Below are 16,036 nucleotides of genomic sequence, written 5' to 3'. Positions count from 1 at the left end.
AGGAAGGAAGGGAGAGGACGGAAGACAGAGGTGAGTGGAGAATGGTTGTATATGGATGATGTTGTGACTGCATGAGGAGGTGGGGTAGTATGTGTGAGTAAATTTTGACGCAGCCCGAAGGGATTTCTCCCCGTCCTCGCCTTATATGCAAAGGGGGACGGAGAGGGGGGGTCGCCGATTAAATGAAGCGGCCTTGCTGTGGATGTACTGTGTCTTGCGACACTGCTTCTGACCCAGGGCGGTGGGCAGGGTGCAGGGATGACCCGTCATCCAGGAGGTGCTCAGATGAGAGGAAGGGTGGGAGGGGTGTGGAGGGTATTTAGGGATGAAATGGGTGGGAGTGTTTTTATGCCTTTCCCTTTTTGGCTACCTCCCTTGGAAGGGGGAAAAAGCCTTGGTATATGTATGTATGTATGTATTATTACGACACATCGTACGTCTGGCAGCTAATGCTGCCTGCGAGATTTTAAACCGTACTGAAGAGGTTAACGGATATCAATTTAGCGGAAGTTCAAATTAGCAAACTGCAAATAGCAATAACGAAAATGCTCAACTTAGTGGAAATGGTCTGCTAAGTTGACCATTTTCCGTTAGCTGGCCAGACGCGCGTCTAAGAAAATAGCTCAATTTAGCGGGAACGGTAAGTTAAGTTGAGCATTTTCCGTCAACTAGCCACATGCGTGTCTCAGAGTCCAATGTTACCAGATTGTGGTGGTGGAGTCAAGGAAAAATTTATAATTTAGTATTTTGGAGGTATATAAATATATATATATATACGTACTATAATATATATACAATATATAATTCAGTATATGTATAAAGTATAATTGTAGCAGAAATATATTCAAGTAGAAATAGATGGTATAATAGGAAAACAAAATAATGAAACAGTAAGTTGATGGGAAAATTCAAAATCAGTACGCGAGAGTAATCACCACGAAAAACACTTCTATAACAACGAACTACGTTTTCTGCAACAACACAACAATAACGCTAACTATCCAAAAACCAACTGCCCAGTCCTATTAACCCCTTCCATACGGTGCCGCATACGTAGGCAGCATGAGGAGCAAGTGGATACGCGAGGCTGCCATATCAGCGTCTTGATTATATTTATTGTAGTTGCCCCTGCGTAATGACACTCTCTAAACTGTCATCACATTTTCTATGGTTATCAAAATTCACGGGTGGAAGAGAGTACCATCGATATAAGCGGTGACTATATTTTATGATGCGAGTATTATTACGACACATCGTACGTCTGGCAGCTAATGCTGCCCGCGAGATTTTGGCCCATACTGAAGAGGTTAATCGCTAGAATTATATACATCGAACCAAACACGAAGCTATGACTAATATTCCCTAAAATTCACATACAGCTCATATCATTGTTACACGACACACACACACACACACACACACACACGTTGCAACAAATTACTGCACATTGCTGTTCGTTTGCAATTCACGATTGTGCTGCCTATAATTCACTTACAATAATATGTATACTGTAATGCAAAAAGATCACAAAACCACGTGATCCAAAAGATTGCTGATAACCACAGGGAAAAAACAGAAAAGAAAACTAGAATTCCCAAGCGCTTTCGTGATATTTCACATCTTCAGGGGATTACAACAAAGAAAATTGTCACATAGGTATATAAGAGGTAATACAATAAACTGGGAAAGGAACAGACATAACACATGGAGAAAATGTCACTAACATTGAACACTTACAATTAAATCATTTTTGTAATGATTTAATTTGATTATAAATTTTGTCAATGATAAAATTATCTAATTTAAACAAACCATAGCTAATATTAATATTAGATCCTTCAGAATTTTTTATCATGCAACTTTCAATTATATTTCTTTTGGCAAATGAATCACAATTTATGATAGAAGAGGCATTGGTCCAATCTCTCATATGGATAAACGGCGCACTAGACTCTTGTGCTGTTTTTACACTGTACTTGTGTTGCTTGACCCTAGTTGCGAGTTCTTTGCCTATTTGTCCTGTATGTGTGTGTGTGTGTGTACATACATACATATTCCAAGGCTTTTTCCCCCTTACAAGGGAGGTAGCCAAAAAGGGAGGCATAAAATCATTTCCATCCATTCCATCCCTGAATACACTCCACACCCCTCCACCCTTCCTCTTATCTGAGCACCTCCTGGATGACGGATCATCCCTGCACCTTGTCCACTGCCCTGGGTCAGAAGCAGTGTCGCAAGACACAACACATCCACAGCAAGGCTGCTTCATTAAATCGGCACCCCCCCCCTCTTCGTCCCCCCATTGCATAAAAGGAGAGGGGGGAATTTTTAGGTACATATCATTTTTACAATCCGCTCTGGGAACACTGTTACACCAACGCTCACTTGCTCAATTTAACGGAAAATTTAATTTAGCGGACTGGACCTTGGCTGAATTAGTTCGTTAAATCGGGCTTCTACTGTATATATATAATATATATATATAGTCTCTCATTTTTTTTTTTAGCTTCTTTTTTAGTGTCTTTTCCCTCTGCTTCTCTGCTAATTTCCTTTTTTATCCATATATTTTTGCAATTTTCACAAATTTATCAATTTTGTAGTTTTTGTTAGCACTTCCACTATCATTTGAGACCTTAATTTAGTTTTTAGCAGTCTATTTTTTTTTTTTTTTTTTTAGAATGGTCCTATTCCATGCACTTCCTCTTTCTTTTTTCCATCTCCTGCCCCTCCTCTTGTATCCCTTTCAGAATTTCTTTTGTTATTCCTCCTCTTTTTCTCTAAGTACCTCGCTACACTGTTTTTCTTTAATATCTTATACTACTATACATTTTTTTTTATCAACTGCGTCCCTGACCCAATTTTCTTTCTCTTTAATTACTTTAATGATTGTTTCCTTTGCATTTTCTTCCATTTCTTGTTGTACAATTTCTAAAATCTATTTTTTGTTTTTCCTGTTCCACTTTCCATTGCCATTTGATTTCTTGAAGATCTGTCTCTTTTACAGTTTCTCCAACTTTCTCAGTGACCGCTTGTATTTGTTTTTACTTTTTTTCTTCCAAAGCCTTATTTTTTGCTAGTATCTTCATTTTTCATTCTTTCATTCTCATATTCTACTAAGTTTCATTCCTTTAAAAGATCATTAAGCTCCCTGTTTGTTTCAGCATTTTGTCTTTCAACCCCTTCACTTCTCTATACATTGCCCCATAATTTAATTTATTAGTTCTAAAATCTCCTCATTTCTTAGATTATTTTTATACCTTGTTTCCTTTCCCAAATCTATACCTACATCTAGTGTTCTATCTTCTCTTGCAAATCCTGAGAATCTAATAATATCTTCATACCTTTGATTCCTCTGTGGCATTACTATGTTGAAGCTCTTTTTTTTTGGGATGACACCTAACAGTAATTCAACCTTGCTCACATCTAGTTTTCTTATCGTTGATTCACCATATTTTTGTCTATGTTCACCATCCTCCATTCTGAATTGTTACCACTAAGTGAATTTACTCTAATATATAATTTCGGCCACTTGATAAGCAAAGCTCCCCTGTCCCAATACAATACCAGACTAGGGGGTTTCCTCCAACTTATCGAGAAAGCGCTGCAGTCCTGAGCTCATTCTAGACGTCTGTTCCAGACTGTGGTCGGTGTGTGTGTGTGTATTTATCTAGTTGTATTTTATGGGACGAGAGCTATGCTTGTAGTGACCCGTTTTCGTATCTCTCCGCATCCAGTTTATTCTTAAAATCGTGTATTGTGTGTGCTTGTGAAAATGGGAGAAAGACAGAGAGGGAGATGAGAGAGGAAGGATAGGGAGGAGAATGAGGGGAAGGACAAAGGAGAGGAGAGGAGAGGAGAGAGGAAGGAGAGAGGAGAGGAGAGAGAGAAGGGAGGGAAGAGAAGGGAGAGGGGAGAGAGGGGGAGAGAAATGAGAGTAGAGTAATGATAGAGAGAGAGAGAGAGAGAGAGAGATAGAGAGAGAAAAAAAAGGAGTGAGATGTGAGATGGCAGAGAGGAGTGAGAACAGAAAGGAGGAGGAGGAGGAGGAGAGAGAGAGAAGGAAGAGAGAGAGAGAGAGAGAGAGAGAGAGAGAGAGAGAGAAGAGAGAGAGAGAGAAGGAAGAGAGAGAGAGAGAGAGAGAGAGAAAGAGAGAGAAAGAGAGAGAGAAGGAAGAGAGAGAGAGAGAGAGAGAGAAGGAAGAGAGAGAGAGAGAGAGAGAGAGAGAGAGAAGGAAGAGAGAGAGAGAGAGAGAGAGAGAGAGAGAGAGAGAGAGAGAAAGAGAGGAGACAGGAAAGGAGAGGGAGAGGAGAGACATGGGGGATAAGACAGAGGAGAGATTTGGAGAGATAAGATAAAGAGGAGAGTGTGTGTGAGAGGAGAGAGGGAGAGGAATGATGAAACAGTGTGAGTTGAGAGGCCAAAAAGAGTGAGTGATTAGATATAGAGAGGGGGTAGAAAGAAGATGGAGGGATGGATGGAGAGGTGAGGGAAAGGAGGAAGAAATGAGATAATTAGAGGGACAATATTTACCTGGGCACCCCACATAAGGGCTTTGTCGTTGTTTGCCATAAATTGTGGAGTGATACTGTCATTGATGAGATGATTTGCACATACCTTATGAGTCTGGAAAGAAATGGAAGTCTCTTTATGATAAGAAATTAATTTTCAATGTAAATTCTAGCTCAAAACTTCCCACATAACCAAAAACAATTATCTGCAAGTGCTGACTGTGTGATACTTCCATTTACACAGTGACCTTCCCTCAATGTCCTCTCATGTGAAAAATAGAGAAGACAGAAATCCCTTCAGGCTGTATCAAAAAATAATTTGTACACAACCATTCCCAACTATCCCCTTCCTTCTCCATTCCCATCTCAACAGACATCTGAACTATTAGTTCTGAAAATCTATAGTCTGTCTACCAACGGCCCTTTACCCGTTGTGAAGAAGGTGGCCCTATCAAGGCAAGTATCATCCTTCTGCAGGAAACACAAAAAGAGTCTAGAACCTAAAATAGCTTGTCAAGTATGAAAATCTAAGCTGTGTTACAGTCTTTAAGTGGTCAAAAACCCTATTACTATTACTCACATCATGACTTCTTTTTTCAGTGTACAAAAAAATTACACTCGTATATATATATAAATATACACTAAGGCTTTTCCCCTCCTAAAGAGAGAGCGAGAGTGTGTGTGTGTGGGGGGGGGGGGGGGGAGACATAAAAACCACTCATACTCATTTCATCCCCAACATACTCCACTACCCTCAACCCTCTTATCTTGGCACCTCCTGGTTGATGGGTCAAACCTGCATCTTGCCCGCTGCCCTGGATCAGAAACAGCACGTCTACAACAAGGCCGCTTCATTAAATCAGTGACACCCCCCCCTACATCTCTGTCCCCTTATACAGAAAAGGAGAAGACAGGGAGAAATCCCTTCGGGCTGCTTCAATTTTTTTTATCACACATACTCCCTCACCCCCCAGCCCCCATCCCCTCATGCATCATCCATACACAATCATTCTCCATTCATCCTTATTTTCTGTCCTCTCCTGTCCCTCCTCAACAGACATTCCCTTCTTTCCCAATGCCCCTTTTACCTCATCCACCCATCTCATCCTAGGTCGCCCCCTTATTTTCACTCCTTCCACACCTCTTTTACTACTCTGTCTTCACTCATTCTTTCCATGTGTCCAAACCATCCCAATACTCTTTCATCAACCTAATCTCCGAACTCCCTTTCCACCTCCGTTCTCCTCCTCACCTCATTTCTTACTCTATCCAACCTAGTAACTCTTATACTTTGCAGGCACCTTATCTCAAACACATTCAAAATCCTCCTCTCTTATGTTCCATGTTTCTACCCTGTACAGTGCTGTTGGCACAATCCCTCCGTACTATCTCCTCTTAGCATCCATTCCCAAATGTCTATTTCTCATTACACTTATTAATCCCCCAAGGCATTTACTCACTTCTCTCAATCTACATTCCACCTCCATTCCTTCCTTTCCTGTCACAATCGTAAATATCTAAAACAATCCACTTCCTCCAGTCTCTCTCCCTCAATACTCATTTCCAGTCTGCTGCCACTTTCTCCCCTTGTACATCTCATCACCTTACTTTTACCCACATGTATAACTTCCTTCTTTTCCACACCTTCCCGAACTGTCACTAACTGCAATCCCTCCTCTGATCCTACCACAAGCACATTGTCATCAGCTTATATCTCATTTTTTCCCATATTTTTTAACCATCTCCATTCCCTGACCCATTATCCTTGCATTTAACTCAAATAAAAAAAAAATTACATCAATTTCTTTTACAGTATATTAAAAAACTAACCTGATCTCTTCTCATTAAAACACGAACTGTTTGTTTTTCTTTGTTGTATAGGAGCTTAATCATTCCTGTACCTCGCTCCTTCCATTCTTTTTCTACAAAACGGAACAATTTGGACCGATCCTCGAACAACACCTGAAAAATATAGTAAAATGGTTATCATGATTCAATGAAAATTAAAATATACTGCCTTAACATAAACAAGTGGGGGATCCTTTCACTTGACCAGAGAGGAGGAGAGGGAGAGAGATACATGTACTTACCTTGTTGTATCTTATGGGAAGGGGAACTACGCTCTTGGCGTCCTGTCTCTGTATCTTGCCATATCTAATTTGTTTTTAAATTCTTGTATTGTTTTTGCACACACTATTGTTTTATCTAGTATGCTCCATACCTCCACCACTCTGTGAAGAAAGCTGTGATTTGCCCTCCCATATCCTCACCCACCACCAAATCCAATGATGGGAGACCAATATACTCCACCACTTTTACCACTTCGGTACGATGAAGCCTAAGTAGGCCTCAGGAGGTGTGAGTGGGTACATGAGGATGCCAGCATCGGCGTCTTGATTATATTTTCTTTGTAGTTGTACATGAGTTACCCCTGGATTCTGTGAACTGGTTTGATCTCCTTTTCTGTATCTATTATTACTCAGAGTAAAAGAGAATGAGTAATAAGTAATACAGCAGTGACTTTATATTCTACATTACTTCGAGCAGACAGACAAAGGGCTCAGTTCAGTGCAATATGTGCAAAAACTGGGCCCACCTCACTTGTACAACACTTGCTGACACAAACCAATACACAAACACTTGGACATGTTCTACCTGCCCTCCAGTAACCCCAATCCCACCTCCCCAACCACAGCCAACACCCTTACCCACTCCCAATTTCCCTTTGCCCTTACCCCCGATTAGTACTCCCCTTCCTTTGTCCCCGATCTCTCCTTTCCCCCCCTCTGACCCAGATCCTACACCTTCCCCACTACCACCCCAAACGGCAACATACAACACATACAAAACACACAACATCAACATATTACAACATAACATTGACGGTATAAACACTAAAAAACATGAACTTGAACACTTTCTTAAACAACACAACATACACATTGCAATTCTACAAGAAACAAAATTAAGACACTCACACAAAACACCATCATTTCATAATTACACCACCATCAGACAAGACCGGACTGACGGCAATGGCGGTGGACTCATCACCCTGATCCACCATTCCATCTGTTTTGTGGACACAAGTGCCACAACCAAAATTCTCCTCCCTACCACAGATAACACAACAGAAACCCAATCCATTCGTATCCGCACAGGCAACAATTCAACACTAACAATAGTTAACATGTACATTCCCCCCCAATCATCCCCCACAGTTCCAAACACCTTCAGACCTCAACTCAGCCAACTAACCTCAATCCCCAACCTGATCATGGGTGGTGACTTCAACGCCAAGTCGTCTGCCTGGTTTGTCAACAACCCTGACACAGACAGAGGGCTTGATATACAGACTCAATTCGACTCATTGACTATCATGAACAACACACATAATCATACACATATCCCATACCAAGCCCTCTACACTCCCTCCTCTCCTGATATCACCTTTTGCTCCCCCTGCCTAACCCCAACAACATCATGGAGAGTGGTCGGAGCCCTTGGTTCTGACCACCTTCCAATCATCGTCACCACCAAAACAAGATGCACCCCAGCTGGCCACAGACACACTTACACCAATTACAAGAGAGCTAACTGGGAAGCCTTTAATGAAGAGACGGAACAACATTTTGAAACACTTAACAGTACACCAATCACAAACATAAACAATGCTGTGCACGCTTTTAATACAATCATACAAAACGCAGACAAGAGATACATCCCTAGAGGCAACAGAAAATCACACAACCCCAACTTCACACCAGAAATCCAAGGCCTCATCAGACAACGTGACACACTTAAACACGATACCCCCACACCTATCCCTCAAAACATAGCAGACCAAATACAAACACTAAACACTGTGATTGCCAATAAAATACATGAACAAAAAACACAAAATTGGCAAAACTTTATCAATACACTTGATCACAAAACAAACACCAGCAAATTGTACAAAACACTCAACAGCATCACACTATCCAACACTAACACTACACGCTCTCACGCAGCAATAATCACAACAACAGATAATCTACCCTCAAACAGACAACAAGCAAACGCACTCATACGTCATTTTGCAGACGAGCCATCTTACATCTCACCCTGACGACCGACGCACCATTCGACGTAAGAAAGACTTTCCCACAGACTCAGACTATACACCCTTCATAGACAGTCAGACAAAACTCATATTGCATAGTCTCAAGCACTCATCTGCCTGTGGCCCTGATAACATAAGCAACATCCACCTAAAACACATTGGACCACAAGGTATACACGCACTCACAAACATTGCAAACTACAGCTATTCACACAACACAATACCCGACATCTGGAAGCATGGTAAAATAATCACCATTCCAAAACCGAACAACGACCCAACAATCCCAACATCGCACCGCCCAATCACACTTCTCTGCACCCCCTCTAAAGTCATTGAACGCCTAATACTTAAACTTGTCACACCATATATTCCCCTTGCTGACTCACAACACGGTTTTAGGCCACTACACTCCACAAACACTCTTCTGACAAACCTCACACAAAGAATTTTAGATGGCATCAATTCAGATAGGCCCCACCACAGAACACTTCTTATAACATTGGACATTAGTAAAGCTTTTGATGCTATCCCCCGCCACAACCTAACAAATAAAATATATAACACAGACATGCACAATAACACCAAAAGATGGCTGGCCAATTATCTGGCAGGCAGGAATGCTCATGTGTCATATAATGGCCAATCATCGCACATCAGAAACATTAAGAACGGAGTACCACAGGGCTCAGTTCTATCCCCCACATTATTTAATCTATACATGCATGACTTACCCACGCCAGACACCTCAGAAATACAAATCTCTTCCTACGCAGACGACATAACAATCACATGCACACATCGTAACACAGACAAAGCTGCAGAAATAATCCAGCCTTACCTTGACACACTCAACACATGGTTCATCACAAACAGACTCAAAATAGCTCCAACCAAATCTACAGCAACACTTCTCACCAACTGGACAAAAGAACACAAATACATACCTCATCTCTACATCAACAACACTCTAATACCACACACAAACACACCGAAAATTCTTGGTGTAACATACGATACATCCATGTCTTTCAAACAACACCTCACAAACATAAAAAACAAATGCACACCTAAACTTAACGCACTTAAGTCAATCACTGGAACAACATTTGGACAAAACAAAGAAACTAATATAACAATATACAAACAATGCATACGCTCAGTGATGAATTATGCGAGTCCTGCATGGGCTCCTAATCTCAGTGAGACACACCACAACACCCTTCAAATCATACAAAACAAAGCCCTAAAAACAATTACAGGCTGCACAAATACATCACCTACAGACCATTTACACCATGAAACAAAAGTCCTCAAAGTCAAGGACCACCTCGACATGAGAGGCACACAAACACTTGCTGCAGCCACCACAAACACATCACACCCGCTACACTACATAGCAGAACACCCACACACACCAAGAAACATTAAAACTACACCCAAAGACCTTTATTACACACAGATACTCTCTTCTCTTCCTCCACAACCACCAAATACCAGCCTCCGGAAACATATTCATAATCATATCACTCACCGCTCCATTAACACACTGAAAGACAACACACTGCTGCATGCCAGACCCCCTGATATCCACCCTTCTGAATCCTCTCTCCCACGTAAGGACAGAGTCCACTTGGCCAGACTGCGATGCGGTCACCACCCAGCACTTCTAAGCTACCAGAAGAGGCTGGACGACCGTGTTGTGAACAGCTGCCCAGGATGTAACACTTCACCCCATACCATACAACACATAATGGAAGACTGCATTATACACAATCATGCACGCAAACAACACAACATACACTCTATAAAGGATTTGTGGGAAAACCCAGTTTCGGCTGTGGCCTTCCTTGGGGAGACGGGACTGCTCGGACAGACAGTCTAGGGAACGACAACAACAACAACAACAATGCAAGTAATGTGATGCAAATTACATATAGTAGCCAATGCTGTGTGCAAGAATTTCAGTTGTACTGAAATGGTTAATATTAGGGGATGACAGCCATGGACAGTAAGGTGTTGGCCCAAGCATTAGTTGCTTGACTCAGGGCATGCCTGACCCATAAATTCAAGCCAATCAGCCCAGTTGATTTCTCTATCTGGGCCAAGAGGGGCTATCCTTTCTGGCCTGAATAGAGGACCAAAGAGGCATGTTGCTAGTCCCACAGTGGCATCTCAGAGCAACCATGGCACTACAACTTCACTCTGCCTTGGACCAAGACTCCTGTCTCTAGGCCCTGCAGATTAGCCCCCACATGGCAAACACATGGATTAGTGACCCATAATGGGATTGATTGTCAATAATCCAGTTGGAATCAGCAGAAAGAGGTAATCCTTATTCTTAAGGTTGGGGGATAGAATACTGCCCCCAATTATTCTCACTTGAATCGTAAGAGGTGAGAAAAATGGGACGGGGAATAAGACAAGGCATCCTTCTCCCTGTAGGCCCACAGGGGACATTCCTAAATAAAATAAATGCATAAGAGGGTCTAGGAGTTTTCCAACCAGTACCCTAAGGTTCGGGTCTTTTAATGTGTGTGGAGGTAGTACAGATGAGAGTAAAAGGGAAGAGATAGGCAACATGTTTGTCTGAAGAAAGATGGATGTATTGGCTTTAAGTGAAACTAAGTTGAGAGGGAGGGGAAAGTGTGAGTTTGGGAAAGTAGTTGGGAGGTTCTCAGGAGTGAAGAGAGGGCGAGGGAGAGAAGGGGTGGCTATAATAGTAAGTGAAGAGATAGGTAAGCGTGTAGTGGAGTGGAAGGAGGTTTCTCCAAGGTTAATGTGGATGAAGGTGAAACTGGGAAAGGAAATGTGGGTTTTTGTAAGTGCATATGGGCCTGGTAGTGAGAAGAGTGTAGAGGGTAGCATTTTTGGATAGATTTAAAGGAGTGCATAGAGGGATTAGGGAGAAACATCAATGTAGTAGTATTGGGAGATGGAGTGGCTGGGAAATGTGGAGTTCCAGGAAAGAATTGTAGTGGAGAGTTGATGGTAGAGATATGTCTAGAGAGTTGATAGCAAATACAGTGTTTAGAAAGAAAGCTAAGCATAAGTACATATAGGAGAGGGAGGTGGATGGAAGGGTGGTAGATAGAGTGTTAATGGACTATTTAGTGGTAGATAGGAGTATAATAGGAAGAGTTAAGGATGTATGTTCTAGGGGGAGACAGTGGGGGAATATCAGATTATTTTTTGGTGGAAGGTAAGTTGAGAGTGGAGGATAGATGGAGAAAGAGGAAAAGGACAAAAGGTAGGGAGGTGCTTAGAGTGAACTGCTTAAATGAGAAAGAAAAGAGGGAATACAAGAGGAAGCTTAAAGAGGAGTGGGAGGGAGTGGAGGAGGAATGGGGATGGTTCAAGGAGGGAGTCACAAGGTGTGAAAAGATGGTGTATGGAACAAGGAGGACAGGAAGAAATAGAGGGAAGGGTAGTGAGTGGTGGGATGAGGAAGCAAAGAAGGTTATAGAGAAGAAGCGAGCTTTCACAGATTGGTTACAAAATTGTTCAAGGGAGTCATGAAAAGTACAAAGAAAAGAGAAGTAAAGCATAAGATAAGGGAGGAAAAGAGGAGAGCAGATGTGAAATAGGGTATGAATATGACAGAAAATTTTGAAAGTAATAAAAAGATGTTTTGGAAAGAAATTAAGATAGGAAGAGGAGGTGAATCAAGTAGAAATGGCAAAAGGTGCAGATAGAGAGATGATAAAGGAAGAGAAGGTAGTAAGAGGTAGATAGGCAAAGTATTTTAGGGAGTTGCTAAATGTGAAGGAGGATAGGAAGGGAATGGTAGTTGCAGTGGGAAGTGCTAAGAAAAAATGTGAAGAGAGGAAAATGGAGGAGAAATAAGGAAGGATGAAGAAAAGGCAGTTAAGATGATGAGAGCAGCTAAGGCACCTGGTCAGGATGGATGTCATACAGAATGTCTGAAAAAGGAGGTAGAGTGATGGAGGACTGGCTGGTGAGGTTATTTAATGTTTGTTTAAGAGAGGATTGAGTGCCGGAGGACCACCTGTATAGTTCCACTTTACAAGGGAAAAGGGGACAAGTGTGAGTGTAATAGTTTCAGGGGGATTAGCTTGTTAAGTGTAGTTGGGAAGGCTTATAGGAGGGTCTTGATTGAGAGGATTAGGAGAGGAACAGAGGGGGTAATTGGTGAGGAACAGTGTGGGCTTAGGACAGGTAAAGATTGCATACATCTAATTTTTGTGATAAGACATGTCAGAAAGCTATAGGAAAAGGTAAGGATATTTTTTGGGCTTCTATGGATTTGAAAAAGGCTTATGACAGGGTAGACAGGATGGCACTGTGGGAGGTATTATAGAAATATGGGATAGGAGGAAAGCTTTTTTTGGCTGTCAAGTGTTTTTACAAGAGTAGTAGAGCTTGTGTCAGGATTAGAAATGGAGTGAGCGAGTGGTTCGAGGTAAAGGTGGGACTTCGCCAGGGATGTATAATGTCACCATGGCTGTTCAATTTATATATGGATGGAGTGGTGGGTCAGGGATTGGAGATGGTTAAAGAAAAGGAAGAAAAGTGGGAGGTAAGCCAGCTGTTGTTTGCAGATGACACTGCACTTGAAGCAGGGTCAGAGGAGGTATTGAGGAAGTTAGTGGCAGAGTTTGGGAAGTGTGTGAAAGAAGGAAGTTGAAGATAAATGTGGGTAAATGTAAGGTGATAGGATGTACAAGGGGTGAAAGTGGCAGCAGACTGGAAGTGAGTATCAAGGGAGAGACTGGAGGAAGTGAATAGCTTTAGATACTTGGGTGTGAATGTGGCGGGAAAGGGAGGAGTGGAGGTAGAACGTAAATTGAGAAGTGAGTAAATGCCTTGGTGGATTAAAAAGCATAATGAGGAATAGACATTTGGGAATGGATGCTAAGAGAAGATTGTATGGAGTGATTGTGCCAACAGCACTGTATGGGGCACAAACATGGAACATAAAAGATGAAGAGAGGAGTTTGAATGTGTTTGAGATGAGGTGTCTGAGAAGTATGATAGGGGATATCAGGCTGGATAGAGTGAGAAATAAGGTGAGGAGAACGGGGGTGGAAAGGGAGTTGGGAGATAGGGTTGATGAAAGAGTTTTGGGGTGGTCTGAACACATGGAAGGAATGAGTGTAGATAGACTAGTACGAGAGGTGTTGAAGGCAGATGTGAAAGGAGTGAACATGAGGGGGCGACCGAGGATGAGATGGATGGATGGGATAAAAGGGGCTTTGGGGAAGAGAGGAATGTCTGTTGAGGAAGGAGAGAGGACAGAAGACAGGGGTGAATGGAGAATGGTTGTATATGGATGATGTTGTGATGCATGAGGTTGGTGGGGGATGGGGAGGGGGGGGGTGAAGGAGTATGTGCAAGAAAAATTTGATGCAGCCTGAAGGGATGTCTCCCAGTCTTCTCCTTTTCTGCATAAGGGGACAGAGATGGGGGATCGCCGATTTAATGAAGCGGCCTTGCTGTGTCTTGCGACACTGCTTATGACCCAGGGTAGTGGACAAGATGTAGGGATGACCCATCATCCTGGAGGTGCCAAGATAAGAGGGAGGGAAGAGGGTGGAGGTGAGTGAAGTGTGATAAGGATGGAATGGGTGGGAGTGGTTTCTATGCCTTTGTTTTTTGGCTACCTCCCTTGTAAGGGGGAAAATGGCCTTTGGTATATGTATGTCTTACCATTATATCAGGGTCTCAACAGGCAGACTATACATGTCTTCTACATTATTAGAAGGCATAATGGATTATGGGAATCAAATTCCATAAAGCAACAGTTCTCATGCCCCAGGTTTGCAAAACTACAAGATACAGACACATGTAGCAAAAAATCGACAAGTGGTTAAACCATTACTATTGATTTTCTCAAAACAAGGATTTTGGAGTTAATGTGTTTGGACATCTCACAGCAGAGTTTCCTAACCCAACTGAGTTTACCGATAATTTATTGAGGTCAATAAAAGTGGTATTTGCCTATTTGGACGAGGAAATGATAATATATATATATATATATATATATATATATATATAATTAACTAAACTCAAACATGCAGCAACACTATGGACACCCAGTACCAAAAAGAATATAAAGAAGTTAGAAAGAATACAAAGAGCAACAACAAAACTGGTACCAACTCTCTCCAAAATGACATATGAACAAAGACTGTCCAAATTAGAATTATCAACTCTGGAACATAGAAGGGAAAGAAGAGACTTACTGTCTATAGAATTATGAAGGGAATGGAAAACTTAGATACGAATGACTTATTGAAATGGGACAATGGAAAAACAAGAGGACACGGAGACGGAGGAGGAGGAGGAGGAGGAGGATAAGAAGAAGAAGAAGAAGAAGAAGAAGAAGAAGAAGAAGAAGAAGAAGAAGAAGAAGAAGAAGAAGAAGAAGAAGAAGAAGAAGAAGAAGAAGAAGAAGAAGAAGAAGAAGAAGAAGAAAAGAAAAAAAAAAAAAAAAAAAAAAAAAAAAAAAAAAAAAAAAAAAAAAAAAAAAAAAAAAAAAAAAAAAAAAAAAAAAAAAAAAAGTGATAGATACTTGGAACAAGTTGGACAAAGAAACAGTGTGTGCAAACACTATTCAAAATTTTAAGAAAAACTTGATGCTGAGATACAAAGATGGGTCACCACGAGTATAGCTCCTTTCCTGTATGATACAACTTTGTAAAAACAAGAACACCATGGAAAAAATTCACCAACAGTGTTGACAGCTAATTTAATTGCAGAAAACTTTCTTTTACCTCTTCATCTTCTTCCATTGTACACACTTCAACCTTGTCTGGTAATGGAATGATGGGTACAAAATCTGGGCATGGATCATGGTCATCTTCAATGTATCTATCGTTGTCTGCTTCTTCCTCATTGTCTTTTTCAGGTAATACCTCAGGTTCAACTTTAGTTAAGCTTGCAGCTGGAGTCTGCATACTAGCTGTGGTGGATGTTGAAGCACAAGGCTGAGGTTCCTTCGGGGAGGTGCTCACAACTAAAAAAGTGTTAAGGAATTAATAGAGAATTTAGATCATAATTGATTTGATTAAAGTAAAATGCCTTTACAATCCACAGTACAATTTTATAAACAATTCTTAAAACTATAACCAAAATATAATCGACACATACCTACCCACACACACACACACACACAGAAAAAAAAAAAAAAAAAATCCTTATTTACATTTCCCACAAGCTCAGGGATTACTCTAGTACAAGCAAAACATTATGAAAAGCCTCCGTAATATGCAAAACATTCTACCATTATTAAACTTGCATTTGCAAACTAAAATACACCTATTAGGCCAATTCACATGCACTCAAATATTTCATGCAAGACTTACAGTTTTAAATGAATACTATACAAAATTCTGGATGACTTAAAACAAATTAACAATCCTTCCTACATCTTGTTTGCAACAAAGCACACAAAACAAAG

At 41.2% G+C, this 16,036-nt stretch overlaps 1 protein-coding gene across 10 annotated transcripts in view; it reads right to left on the bottom strand.

Moving 5' to 3' along the window:
* Positions 1 to 16,036, bottom strand: part of LOC143036394 (E3 SUMO-protein ligase RanBP2-like) — a 216,592-nt gene that overhangs the window by 108,955 nt on the left and 91,601 nt on the right. For all 10 annotated transcript variants that reach the window (XM_076203695.1, XM_076203701.1, XM_076203703.1 and 7 more), the window contains 3 exons: positions 15,351 to 15,592; positions 6,339 to 6,470; positions 4,531 to 4,623 (listed from right to left, as the gene is read on the bottom strand). In XM_076203695.1, coding sequence (XP_076059810.1) covers positions 4,531 to 4,623; positions 6,339 to 6,470; positions 15,351 to 15,592 — 467 coding nt within the window. The remainder of the gene's footprint in view (positions 1 to 4,530; positions 4,624 to 6,338; positions 6,471 to 15,350; positions 15,593 to 16,036) is intronic.

The sequence above is a fragment of the Oratosquilla oratoria genome, chromosome 20 (assembly GCF_046742065.1).
Source record: "Oratosquilla oratoria isolate Oo_2021 chromosome 20, ASM4674206v1, whole genome shotgun sequence".
NCBI lineage: Eukaryota > Metazoa > Arthropoda > Malacostraca > Stomatopoda > Squillidae > Oratosquilla > Oratosquilla oratoria.
This window is presented reverse-complemented; position numbering and strand designations above follow the sequence as displayed.